Source organism: Acanthochromis polyacanthus, chromosome 4, assembly GCF_021347895.1.
Source record: "Acanthochromis polyacanthus isolate Apoly-LR-REF ecotype Palm Island chromosome 4, KAUST_Apoly_ChrSc, whole genome shotgun sequence".
Lineage (NCBI taxonomy): Eukaryota > Metazoa > Chordata > Actinopteri > Pomacentridae > Acanthochromis > Acanthochromis polyacanthus.
In genome coordinates, this window is record NC_067116.1 from 2,435,741 (window position 1) to 2,449,864 (window position 14,124).

The 14,124-nt window shown below is 40.7% G+C and overlaps 2 protein-coding genes across 4 annotated transcripts in view; one reads left to right on the forward strand and one right to left on the reverse strand.

Annotated features, from left to right (window-relative positions):
- The window catches only part of LOC110966412 (cystathionase (cystathionine gamma-lyase)), a 353,362-nt gene that overhangs the window by 260,193 nt on the left and 79,045 nt on the right, over positions 1–14,124 (forward strand). The window lies entirely within an intron of this gene.
- The window catches only part of LOC127533534 (ankyrin repeat domain-containing protein 13C-like), a 44,107-nt gene that overhangs the window by 5,849 nt on the left and 24,134 nt on the right, over positions 1–14,124 (reverse strand). The window contains exons 5-8 of the mRNA XM_051946747.1: positions 13,335–13,401; positions 10,781–10,925; positions 9,066–9,197; positions 6,412–6,573 (exon numbers count right to left, since the gene is read on the reverse strand). Of these exons, the coding sequence (XP_051802707.1) occupies positions 6,412–6,573; positions 9,066–9,197; positions 10,781–10,925; positions 13,335–13,401 (506 nt within the window). The remainder of the gene's footprint in view (positions 1–6,411; positions 6,574–9,065; positions 9,198–10,780; positions 10,926–13,334; positions 13,402–14,124) is intronic.

Consider the following 14,124-nt stretch of genomic DNA (forward strand, 5'->3'; position numbering starts at 1 on the left):
CCAGAGGGTCCAACATGAGGCCTGTGGACCAAAAGTGGTCCTCCAGTGGGTCCGACATGAGGCCCATGGTCCAAAAGTGGTCCTCCAGAGGGTCCAACATGAGGCCTGTGGACCAAAAGTGGTCCTCCAGAGGGTCCACCATGAGGTCCGTGGACCAAAAGTGGTCCTCCAGTGGGTCCAACATTAGGCCTGTGGACCAAAAGTGGTCCTCCAGAGGGTCCAACATGAGGCCCGTGGACCAAAAGTGGTCCTCCAGTGGGTCCGACATGAGGCCCATGGTCCAAAAGTGGTCCTCCAGAGGGTCCAACATGAGGCCTGTGGACCAAAAGTGGTCCTCCAGAGGGTCCACCATGAGGCCCGTGGACCAAAAGTGGTCCTCCAGAGGGTCCACCATGAGGCCCGTGGTCCAAAAGTGGTCCTCCAGAGGGTCCAACATGAGGCCCGTGGACCAAAAGTGGTCCTCCAGAGGGTCCAACATGAGGCCCGTGGACCAAAAGTGGTCCTCCAGAGGGTCCAACATGAGGCCCGTGGACCAAAAGTGGTCCTCCAGAGGGTCCAACATGAGGCCCGTGGTCCAAAAGTGGTCCTCCAGAGGGTCCAACATGAGGCCTGTGGACCAAAAGTGGTCCTCCAGAGGGTCCACCATGAGGCCCGTGGACCAAAAGTGGTCCTCCAGATGGTCCGACATGAGGCCCATGGTCCAAAAGTGGTCCTCCAGAGGGTCCAACATGAGGCCTGTGGACCAAAAGTGGTCCTCCAGAGGGTCCGACATGAAGCCTGTGGGCCCAAAGTGGTCCTCCAGATGGTCCACCATGAAGCCTGTGGACCAAAAGTGGTCCTCCAGATGGTCCAACATGAGGCCTGTGGACCAAAAGTGGTCCTCCAGAGGGTCCACCATGAGGCCTGTGGACCAAAAGCGGTCCTCCAGATGGTCCGACATGAGGCCCGTGGGCCAAAAGTGGTCCTCCAGAGGGTCCGACATGAGACCCGTGGACCAAAAGTGGTCCTCCAGAGGGTCCGACATGAGACCCATGGGCCAAAAGTGGTCCTCCAGATGGTCCGACATGAGACCCGTGGACCAAAAGTGGTCCTCCAGATGGTCCGACATGAGGCCCGTGGGCCAAAAGTGGTCCTCCAGAGGGTCCGACATGAGACCCGTGGACCAAAAGTGGTCCTCCAGAGGGTCCGAAATGAGACCCATGGGCCAAAAGTGGTCCTCCAGATGGTCCGACATGAGACCCGTGGACCAAAAGCGGTCCTCCAGATGGTCCGACATGAGGCCCGTGGGCCAAAAGTGGTCCTCCAGAGGGTCCGACATGAGACCCGTGGACCAAAAGTGGTCCTCCAGATGGTCCAATCAAAGAGTGAACACTCCAGAGAAGACATTAACTGTAGATTGTAAATTAGTAAAACTATAAATTTAAAATCATTTCTAGATCATGACAAGTTGTTTGGATCAGAAAGTAAAATACTGGACTGCTCTTTTGTTGCTTTGAGTTTCATTTTTAAAACATTTTGTCTGTTTTTGTGGTTTTTTTTGTCGTTTTGTGTTTCCTTTTTGTCTCCTTAGTGTTTGTTGTCTTACGTTTGTCATTTTCTGTTTTTCTTTACTCGTTTTGTGTCATTTTGTCTTTTGTCCATTTTTTTTTAATTTTGTAAATTTTTTGTCGTTTTGTGTCTCATTTATGTAACATTTTGTCTCGATTGTGTCTTTTGTCTTATTTTTGTGTTTCATTTGTTGTTTTGTCTTGTTTCTGTCATTTTGTGTCTCACTTTAATATTTTGTCTTGTTTTTGTCGTTTTGTGTTTCCCTTTTGTCTCATTTTTTGTCTTATTTATTTCATTGTGTTTCGCTTTATTCATTAATTTGTCGCGTTTTTGTCATTTGTCCATTTTGTGTCTCATTTGATTAATATTTTGTCTTGTTTTTGCTGTTTTTTTAGTCTTACTTTTGTCGTTTTGCTTCTCGTTTTTGTCATTTTGCTTTTTTGTGTAGTTTGAATTGGTTTTGTCCTTTTTGTCTTGTTTGTGTTGCTCGTGTGATTTCTTTGTCCATTTTTGTTGCTTTTTTGTTTTGTTTCGTGTCGTTTGTCTCATTTTAATTCTCTTTTTTGTCATGTTGTTTCTCTATGATGCTGTGATTTTACTGCTCCGGTTCTGAGCGTGGAACCTGAACTCTCTGATCCAGAACAAACAGGAGGTTCTGGTGAGGACCAGCAGGGGGCGCTGCAGGACTCCAGCATGCAGAGCGGCTCAGTGAAGGTTCAGTGATGGACTTTATTCTGGTTTCATGTCAGAAACAAATCAGAGACCCAGACAGGAATGTTTCCAATAAACTGTTGGCAGTGAGGAGGGTTTGAGTGCTCAGAGGTTTACGGAAACACCGACGCTGAGAGGATTTCTGCCAGAAAGAAAATAGAGGAAGTCACACCAGACAACTCCTAGAACGAGTCTGTAGGGGAGTTTAGCTGCTCAGAAGATAGACATAAACCTGAAAAGTGTTTTTAAATAAGTTGTTTCTTCTCAGTCCAACACTGGCATCCAATTTTTTACACGATATCGCTCCTCCAGAAACTAAATCACAGGAATTACAACGAAATGATTCCACTAAGAAAGATGGAAAATGACGGAAAAGAGACAAAAAAGACAAAACAGCTGCAATCAGAACATAAAAACTAATAAACACAAAGAAAAGAAAAAGACGAATGGAAAAGAAAGGCTGAAGTTCTGTTCACTGTTAAAAATTCTTGGTTTTAGTGTCTGCAAAAGTCTAAATGTCCAAAGACGTTCTGATTATTCCGCTGATAAAGAGTTCCTTTAGTCAAAGTCAACACAAAAAAATTTAAAATTACAGCAAAAAGACACAAAGAGCAAAAAACCTGCTGCATATACGAGAAAAAGTCTACACAAACAAACTGTAAGAAAAAAACTGAAAAAGACGAATACATGAAAAAGATGCAAAAACAGATTATTTCCTGGAAAAATCTATCAGATGTTTGGTTTCAGTGTTTTCTAAAGTCTAAATGTTCTGTTTTTGTCCAAAGAGTTTCACTTTAATGTCAAAAAGAAGGAAAGAAATCCGGAATATTCCCCTTTAAGAAGCTGCAGTCAAAGATTCAGACTTTGTACTGAAATAAATCCTTCAGAGCAGTTGGTGGTTAATCATTAGTGGTTTGGTTCTAAAAAGTCTGTAAACATTGAAAAATGTGGGTCAGTTTCTTCAAACATCTTGTTTTATCCAAATATATTCAGTTTACTGTCACAGAGGAAAGAAAGCAGAAAGTATGTCTGATTATTCTACTGATAAAAAGTTTTCTTTAGTCAGAATCAGCACAAAAAGATTAAAATGACAGCAAAAAAGTCTGCAAAAGGAACAAAACAATCAACACAAATGGAAATAAAAGAGAAAAAGACCAAGTACTGAGAAAGATTCAACAGAAGAATGTTCAGTTTGGTCCAAAAAGAAGAGCAAAAACGTAAAGTATTCAAATTTAAGAAGCTGGAATCAGAGAGTTTAGACTTTTTAAAGTTTAATTCCTTAAACCTCTACCTTATCGTCACTCTGAGTTAAATGTTTAAATGTCTGATGTTGGTGTCTAGCCACGAGAAAAGCTGGTTTCTATCTCAGTGTGAGGGCTGAAGCATGCTGCAGCCTGAGGAGGTTCTGAGGTTTGTCTGAGAGGTTCTGGTCAGGACAGAACCGTTTCTGGACTGGACGGGTGGTCTGGCTGTAATGAACATGGAGTTTATGGACACCAGCTGCTTCTTATTTCTGCTGAAAAGTTCTCCAAACTATCTGAAGATAAATGACCTAAAAACACTAAAACTGTTCAGACCAACCAGGCTTTACTGGAGGAGAAGCTGAAGAAGATAAACCAGAAGGAAGTAAATAAAATTCCTCCATCCAAGCTGCAGAACTTTAATGTCAAACAGAAGAACAGCTTCCAGGACTGGAAGTTACCTCAAAGCATCTGCACTGATTCACTGAGAGTTTTACAGATAATTCTTGTTGTTTCTGAGCGTTAAAAGCAAAGTTAGTCTTCATTAACTGCAGAGAAGTAGAAGTTATTGATCGCTCCGTAGAGTTAAGCTCTAAAATACACATAAATAACTATAAACACCTAAAACAGGTCTAAGTGACGAAATGTTTCAATAAAGTTGGTTTAAAACCCTTAAACTGACTGACGACAGTAAACTACCTGCAGCTACAGTCTGAATGCTGGATCTCACATTTACTTCAGACTAAAGATTCATTTACAACCAAAACAAAGTTCTGCAAAATATTTTGGCAGAATTTTGAGGACTCATATTTGGAGACAACTCAGAATAGTTTTATCAGATCTAAAAGATGAAATGGATCCAAAAGAGGAAACATTTTTAATTAGTGATGTTCAGACTAAATGTTGACGTGGACTCATTGGCAGGAACCAGAACCTAGAGTTAGAGAGGTTCTAGGTGTTCATAGAGGTCTGGGTGTTCACGTAGGTCTAGGTGTTCATGGAGGTCTAGGTGTTCATGGAGGTCTAGGTGTTCATAGAGGTCTAGGTGTTCATAGAGGTCTAGGTGTTCATAGAGGTCTAGGTGTTCACGTAGGTCTAGATGTTCATAGAGGTCTAGGTGTTCATAGAGGTCTAGGTGTTCTTAGAGGTCTAGGTGTTCTTAGAGGTCTAGGTGTTCACAGAGGTCTAGGTGTTCACGGAGGTCTAGGTGTTCATAGAGGTCTAGATGTTCATAGAGGTCTAGGTGTCCATAGAGGTCTAGGTGTTCATGGAGGTCTAGGTGTTCATAGAGGTCTAGATGTTCATAGAGGTCTAGGTGTTCATGGAGGTCTCGGTGTTCTTAGAGGTCTAGATGTTCATAGAGGTCTAGGTGTCCATAGAGGTCTAGGTGTCCTTAGAGGTCTAGGTGTTCTTAGAGGTCTCGGTGTTCTTAGAGGTCTCGGTGTTCTTAGAGGTCTAGATGTTCATAGAGGTCTAGGTGTTCTTAGAGGTCTCGGTGTTCTTAGAGGTCTAGATGTTCATAGAGGTCTAGGTGTCCATAGAGGTCTAGGTGTTCTTAGAGGTCTAGGTGTTCTTAGAGGTCTAGATGTTCATAGAGGTCTAGGTGTTCATGGAGGTCTAGGTGTTCATATAGGTCTAGGTGTTCATAGAGGTCTCGGTGTTCTTAGAGGTCTAGATGTTCTTAGAGGTCTAGATGTTCATAGAGGTCTAGGTGTCCATAGAGGTCTAGGTGTTCGTACAGGTCTAGGTGTTCTTAGAGGTCTAGGTGTTCTTAGAGGTCTAGATGTTCATAGAGGTCTAGGTGTTCATAGAGGTCTAGATGTTCATAGAGGTCTAGATGTTCATAGAGGTCTAGGTGTCCATAGAGGTCTAGGTGTTCTTAGAGGTCTAGGTGTTCTTAGAGGTTTAGGTGTTCTTAGAGGTCTAGATGTTCATAGAGGTCTAGGTGTTCTTAGAGGTCTAGGTGTTCTTAGAGGTCTAGATGTTCATAGAGGTCTAGGTGTTCATGGAGGTCTAGGTGTTCTTAGAGGTCTAGGTGTTCTTAGAGGTCTAGGTGTTCTTAGAGGTCTAGATGTTCATAGAGGTCTAGGTGTCCATAGAGGTCTAGGTGTTCTTAGAGGTCTAGGTGTTCTTAGAGGTCTAGATGTTCATAGAGGTCTAGGTGTCCATAGAGGTCTAGATGTTCATAGAGGTCTAGGTGTTCATGGAGGTCTCGGTGTTCTTAGAGGTCTAGGTGTTCACAGAGGTCTAGGTGTTCATAGAGGTCTCGGTGTTCTTAGAGGTCTAGATGTTCATAGAGGTCTAGGTGTCCATAGAGGTCTAGGTGTTCTTAGAGGTCTAGGTGTTCTTAGAGGTCTAGGTGTTCTTAGAGGTCTAGGTGTTCTTAGAGGTCTAGATGTTCATAGAGGTCTAGATGTTCATAGAGGTCTAGGTGTTCATGGAGGTCTAGGTGTTCATAGAGGTCTAGATGTTCATAGAGGTCTAGGTGTTCATGGAGGTCTAGGTGTTCATAGAGGTCTAGATGTTCATAGAGGTCTAGATGTTCATAGAGGTCTAGGTGTTCATAGAGGTCTTGGTGTAAAACTGTGTCCTCTGTTGGATCCATTCAATCGTTCTGATGATGAAACTGTTCTGTCTGTTCTCACCACATATAACGGCTGTTTAGTTTTTTTATTTCTGGAGACACTGAACCATTAAAATGGCTTCATGGGTTTTTTTTTTAGGGTGAAAACGTAAAAATGTCCAGGTCTGAAAACAACAGCACTTTAATGAAGACCCTCATGAAGACTGAACTAAATGTGAGAGATTGCAGCACCATGTTTCTGCTGTATTTTAACACTCTAAACGTGGACATTAGCTGTAAAATCTCCCATCAGGTCTGGACTGAAGCTCTATACGTTGACCAACTCACCTCGAAGTTCTGCTCGATGAGGTTTCCTCCTTTGCTCAGACTCTCCATGATGGCTTTGTTCCTCAGGATGTCCTCCTCGCTCAGATGTTCTCTCCTCTTCCTGGACTCCAGAACCAGCCCGTTCACCGAGTAGAAGTCGGCCAGGAAGTTTCCCACGCGCTCCTGGAGTCAGAACAAACAGCCGCTAAGCCTCCCGCCGACCAACAATTTCCCTTTAAGACACGTCTGACTGTCCCAGAGTCGTCTGTGTTGTTTTAACCTGAAGCCCATCACCTGCTCCGTCCCACTGCTCACCAGCAGCACAAATATGAAGGTTCTGAAGATCCAGACGTACGGAACACCGTTTATTATCCAAAAATACCAAATACATCCAGGAACAGATTAACTCATTGCCGTTTCCTCTGGGATGAATTATGTAGAAAATCGATTCAATCTGAAAAAAGACGACATTTAAACTTTCATATAGACTGAACAAAACAAGTCAGAGCAGAATGAAGGTCTGACTTTGTCCTACAGGTTGAAGTTTATTTTACAGCCACGATTCTTTTTCTCTGGTTTCGAGTCTTTTTGGACATTTTTTGTGTCTTTCTGTACAAGTTTCAAGACATTTTGGGCAAAATTTATACGGCTTAGGGCAAGTTTTGAGTTCATTCAAGAAAGTTTTTTCACTTTGGAAACCTCTGGGTTATTTGGGATGTTTTGAATTGTTTGAACATGTTCTTGGTCAATTTTAGTAAGTTCTGAGGTATTTTCTGGAAGATTCTGTCATTTTAGACATATTTTGGATCATTTTAGACAAATGTTGGGTCATTTTAAACTTGTTTTGAATTGTTTAGGACAAGTGTTGAGTCATTTTGGGGAAGTTACTGTGATTTTGGAAACCTCTGGGCTATTTTGGACACTTTTTGAATCGTTTTGGACAAGTTTTGGGTCAATTTAAAGAAGTTTCATGACACTTTGGACAAGTTTTGAATTGTTTCTTTTTGTCATTTTGGAAACCTCAGGGTTATTTTGGACACGTTCTGAATTGTTTGAGACATGTCTGGAGTCAAGGTAGAGAAGTTTTGAGTTATTTTGGGGAAGTTTTAATATATTATCGACAAGTTGTGAATCATTTTGGTCCAGCTGAGAAATTTTAGAAAGTTTCTGTCATTGCAGGCACATTTTAGGTCATTTGAACAAGTTTGAAATAGTTTTTTTAATTGTTTAGGACAAGTTTCGAATCATTTTAGGGAAGTTATTGTCATTTTAGACAAGCCTCTGGGTTATTTTGGACACATTTTAAATCGTCTGAGTTCCACAACATTTTGGACAACTTTTGAATTAATTTGAGGAAGTTTCAATGTATTTTTAACTGGCTTTGAATCATTTAGGTTGAGTTTTGATGCATTTTATGGAAGTTGTTGTCATGTTAGACCCATTTGGGGGCATTTTAAACTGGTTTTGAATTGTTTAGGACAAGTTTTGAATTATTTTGTGGAAGTTTTGTCACTTCGGAAACCTCTGGGTTATTTTGGACATATTTGAATCGTTTTGGACAAGTTTTCAATTGTTTAGGACAAGTTTTGAATTATTTTGTGGAAGTTTTGTCACTTCGGAAACCTCTGGGTTATTTTGGACATGTTTGAATCGTTTTGGACAAGTTTTCAATTGTTTAGGACAAGTTTTGAGTTCATTTGGGGAAGTTTCAATTTATTTTCAACTGGTTTTGAATCATTTTGGGCAGGTCTTGATGCATTTCATGGAAGTTTCTGTAATTTCAGACACATTTGGGGTCATTTTGAACAAGTTTGGAATAGCATATGACAAGTTTCCAGTCATTTTGGGGAAGTTTTTGCCATTTTGAAAACCTCTGGGTAATTCTGCACTTATTTTAATCGTTTGAAACATGTTTTGTGTCTTTTTATACAAGTTTCAATATATTTTCGACAAGTTCTGAATCATTTTGGACAAGTTTTGAGGTATTTTATGGAGGTTTTTGTCATTTTAGACCCATTTTGGATCATTTTAGATACATTTTGAGTAATTTAGAACAAGTTTTGAACATTTTTTTGAATTGTTTAGGACAAGTTTCTTGTTATTTTGGGGAAGTTTTGTCATTTTGGAAACCTCTGGGTGATTGTGGACATGTTTTAAATCATTTGACTCGTGTTTTGGGTCAAATTAAATAAGTTTCACAGTATTTTGGAAAGTTTTCAATTGTTTTTGAGTCATTTTGAGGACGTTTATGACAGTTCTAAAATAGTCCATCAAAGTGATAAAACTGGACCCTCCTCTATCTGAAGGTAGAACTCTGATCAGAGATGAAGGTACTGCAGATGAAGAACCAGATGTTCTGAGGAGGTTCTGGGGAGGACTTCTGGGTTTCTAACAGAATAATTCTAATACTTTGCTGCCGTATTTTCTTGTCCAGTAAAGAGGATCAGTGACTTTATGTTCCTGCAGTTTTACAGAGAACATCCAGCACGTTCAGCCCAACCCTCAGAGTGTTTCATTACTTTGTTTTTTGTCGATATTGTCTCCAGAGGATGTTTTTTGTTGCCCTTTACTTCAAAGTATTCCTCAGATTCCCAACTTTCTCTGTGTGGGACGCTTCACTCAAAATTGCAGGAATTCCAGACCCAGGTGGGGGTCATAGCGCTTCATGTTCTCACCGTCTTGTCCTCCCTGAACAGCCAGCCGGTCTGAGCTCTGGAGAAGGTGATGGATTTGGTGGAGAGAGTGGCAGAGTAGACGTCGCTGCTCATCAGGATGTCCACTTCTTCTTCTGTCTCCATCTCAGACTCCTGGAAACACAGAACAGTCAGAATGAAGCATGGAGCTGCTTCACTTCACTGCAGAGTGTAAACACAGCCAGGATAGAAGAACACAGAGGATTAAACCTTTCTGTTAGCAGATCTCATCTTCCCATGTCCAGCTAGGAAGTATTTTGTTCCTTTTCAGTGTGAGATGCAGACTGTTCATAATCCCTCAAATCCAACCAGAATCACTCAAAGTTTGTCAGAAACACTTAAATCTGATAAAGATTGTCCAGCTTAACTTGAAACTTGCCTAGAATGATTCAGAACTGTCCAAAATGACAATAATCAACAATTATTGGTTCTTGAAATGTTCTATTAATGTGACTAGAATAGAGAGATCGTCTATTGTTGTCCACCTTACAGGATATCTGGCCAATATCCTGTATCTATGGAAGACTCAGCCCCCTATTAAAAGCTTTAAACAGCATCGTTGGGGTGACCCTTTTCACACATCCAACTGTGTAAAAATATTTGTTGTATATACAACGTACTGTACTCCCTGGATGCTGTGTGAATAAACTGAACTGAACAAAGGGCTGAATGTCCATTCCAGGTGGTCTAGTGTCTGCATAAAGTCCCTGTAATGGATGGATCCATGTTTCTACTAAAATCCAGTCTTTGGTCCACATTTCTCCAACCGTTGAGGCTCCAACATCAGTAGAACCTGATGGTTAAAGTTGGACCAGACAAGGTTCCAGTTTTTAGATGTTTAGACTTAAATCAGTTTAAAATAAAACTTTTCTAAAACTGGGTCATTTTTTGGGTTTAAAATGGAAAAATTCAAACTCTGCTTGTTTTCCTGAGTTTTTATTTTTGTTATTTGATAGGAAACAGATTTTATTTTACCATCCACACTGCTGCCTTGCTTTTATTTCAGTTTCCTTCTTTTACACTTTACTGAGCGATGATGATCTGTTGACTTTACATGTGCACATTTTTAAACGTCATGTGTTGGTTATTAACAGACTTTTCTCTTGTTTTTTAGATGATGATGGACCTACTGACCCACTGATTCATTTCAAACTGAATTACTGAAGCCTGCTGTGATGTCTGTGGAAACAGGAAACCACAGCAGCAGGTGGTCCAGTCAGTGTTTCCATGTGACCTGTAGATAACACACAATCATTCCAGCTGATCTCCAGCAGCTTTGGCTCAGAGAGATAAACCTTAAAAAGCACAGATCAGGTTGAACATGATGATTCATCGTCTCCAGATATTTGTCTGGTTTTCCCTCCGTCCAGAAGAAACACCAGAACATCTCTGAACATCTGATATGTTTTTATTCTAAATTACTGAGGGAGCTTTTAAAATTAACTCAGTCATTCTATAAAAAAACAACCCAATAGGACCGAAGTTCCCTCCAGAACCTCCTCAGAACATCTGGTTCTTCATCTACCTTCATCAATGGTCAGAGTTCTACCTTCAGACTGGGAATATTTCCAGATTTGTCACTTTGATGGACTTCTTCCATCATTTCTGAGCCTCAAAACTTCACTCTGATCATTGATAACTTTAGCGTACGTCAGGTTCTGTCAGGTTAGATGTTTCTACGTTTACTTCTCTCAGACCTCGTGGTGGATCCGCTGGTAGACTTTCTGCTCGTTGTCCAGAACCACGAAGGACTCTGAGGGGACGGCGTTTCCGTTGAAGATGAAGCTGAGGTCGCCTCGCTGACACTTCATGTCTGTGAAGTCTATGAGGGTCGTATCCAGTCTGCAGATACAAAGAGACACAAAAACACAGGGTCTAGACCAGGGGTGTCCACCATGAGGCCCGTGGTCCAAAAGTGGTCCTCCAGAGGGTCCAATCTGGCCCTCACAGTGGAAAAATTACAGAGGAGACATTAACTGCAGATTGTAAATTAGTAAAACTAGAAACTTAAGATAATTTCTAGACCATGACAAGTTGTTTGGATCAGAAAGTAAAATACTCTTTTGTTGTTTTATTGTCTCATTGTCGTCTTTCTTTGTAGTTTGTCTCATGTTTTTGTCATTTTGTTTCTCACTTTTGTCATTTTTGTCTCGTTTGTTCATTTTTTGGTCACTTTGTAACTATCTAACTTTTGTTTGTGTTTGTCTGTTTGTCATTTTGTGTCTATTTTTGTAATGTTTTGTCTTGTTTTCATTGTTTTAGTCTTCTTTGTCTGACTTTTGTTTGTCTCATGTTTTTGTCATTCTGCTTCTCATTTCTGTCAAATATTTTGTCCAATATTTGTCTCTTTTTGTTTTGTGTCAAGTGTCTCATTTTTGGCATTTTTTTCCTTATTTCTGTCATTTTGTGTCTCATTTTTGTAATATTTTTGTTGTTTTTGTTGTTTATTTGTCTCATGTTTGTGGTTGTGATCCTCCATGGTTCAGTACCAGGTGACTAAATGTTGTGTTCCTTTGTAGACACTCTGTGATCTGGAAGTTGTAATGTGGAAATGATAAACTGAGGATGGATGTTGGTGAAACTCAATTTATTTTTCTTCATAAATGTCAGGTTGTTCATGATGTTTAGTAAAAAGATAATTCCTTAAATGTGAACACTTCTACAGTAAAACAAAGGAACCATCAGGAGTTGTGGTTATTTACAGGTTATTATGCTGTGGTTTTACTGGTTTTACTGGACTTGACTCTTTTATTTAACTCTCCTGGTCTAGAGTCAGAAATGTGCAGGAGAAGGCTGAGCTTTGGTAAACACAGCGTCAGGAGGAAACGGTTTTTATGCTAATGGCTGTTTGTGGAGCGGTGGTTTTATCCTGGGAGGGACGACAGGACCGACACTGAAGCTGAATGTAAATGAACTCACTGTGACAGCTTCCCTCTCTGTCTGTAAACTCCAGGATAACAGGAGGACATTTTGAATACCAGATGAGGAGCTGGGAGTAGTTTCACAGAATAATGACGAGCTGAACATCAACGGTAGCTCACACACTGTTCAGTCCTCAGATAAATTCCACTGAGAGGAAACCAAACGTAAGAGCTCCTGACTGCCAGCTTTTTGCATGTTTATGTATGTTAGAAGCACAGAAACACGGATTCTAGCTGCAGATTTAACGTTTTGTATGATTTTAAACTGAACCACAGATGAGCTCAGAAGAATTCAGCTTCATCTCATTTCACCCTTCGGTTAACTAAACTCAGTGATGGAACAGTTAACATGCTGTCGGCTACTGTTAGCATTAGCAACAGCTAAAGAAGGATCCTTAGAGTTAGCATGTGGTAGGCTAATGTTAGCAATAGCTACCACTATAGGAGGATCCTTAGAGCTAGCATGTTGTAGGCTAATGTTAGCATTAGCTACAACTATAGCAGGATCCTTAGAGCTAGCATGCTGCAGGCTAATGTTAACATTAGCTACAACTATAGGAGGATCCTTAGAGCTAGCATGTGGTAGGCTAATGTTAGCATTAGCGACAACTATAGGAGGATCCTTAGAGTTAGAATGTTGTAGGCTAATGTTAGCATTAGCTACTACTATAGAAGGGCCATTACAGTTACCATGTTGTTAGCACTGAAGAGTCTAAAATAATTCCACGAACAATCAGAGAATGTTTGCACAATTATTGTTTATCATCAAAGCTAACGTTACTACTACTGCTACTACTGCCAAAGCTAACATTAGCCACGTTACTTCTACTACTGTCAAAGCTAGCAATAGCTACATTACTGCTACTACTACCATCAAAGCTAACATTAGCCACACTAGCCTACAGCATGCTAACACTAAGGACCCTCCTAGAGTTGTGCCTAATGCTAATGTTAGCCAAATTAGTCTACAAAAAGCTAACTCTAAGGACCCTCCTATAGTTGCAGCTAATGCTAACATTAGCCTACAACATGCTAACTAGCTGGAGACAGTGAGGAGGCGGGGCTACACAGAGCTGGAACATTATTGGTTCATCAGGTCAAACTCAAAGTTCAACCTGGTTTGTAGACCTGGGAAGCTAGATATTTGTGGGGGAGAGTTTATATTTATATTATATAAGACATAAAATCACAATAAAACTTGATTTCCACCATAAAGGACCTTTAGAACAAACCCATTTTACCAAGCTGCTCCCACCAAGCAGCTCTCTACACCATTCAAGTGGAACATGTTTTTTCTACAGCAGTAAAAGTGGAACATCTGTTCACTTGCCTGATGTTGATGCCTTGTTTGTAGATCTTACAGGCGTCTGAAGGCAGGATTCTGGAGAGCAAAGGCACTGGAACATGAAAAGATTCCGTAAGAACACAGAAAATATCGGCTAAATTTAGAAAACCCACTCAGAACATAACGACACCATCCATGAGTTCCATATGGAGCAACAACATGAAGCTGTGCAGCTAAATATTTAATAAGAGCTCAGCAGGTTGAGGAACCGAAGGCTACAGACTGCCTCTGAGAATTATTTTAGACTCTACAGTGATGGAACAGTGAGAGGATCCTTACAGTTAGCATGTTGTAGGCTAATGTTAGCATTAGCTACAACTATAGGAGGATCCTTAGAGTTAGCATGTTGTAGGCTAATGCTAGCATTAGCTACAACTATTGGAGGATCCTTACAGTTAGCATGTTGTAGGCTAATGTTAGCATTAGCTACAACTATAGGAGGATCCTTAGAGTTAGCATGTTGTAGGCTAATGCTAGCATTAGCTACAACTATAGGAGGATCCATAGAGTTAGCATGTTGTAGGCTAACATTAGCGTTACCTATTACTATAGGAAGATCCTTATAGTTAGCATGTTGTAGGCTAACATTAGTATTAGCTATTACTATAGGAAGATTCTTATAGTTAGCATGTTGTTAGCACTGTTCCATCACTAAAATAACTCTAAGAACATTCAGAGCTCCACATTGAGTCCAAACCGGCCTGAAGCCAGAATCCCTGTGAGGCTGTTCTTCCTCTTCACAGATCTTTAGCTTCCAGCCTACAGACTGGAGTTT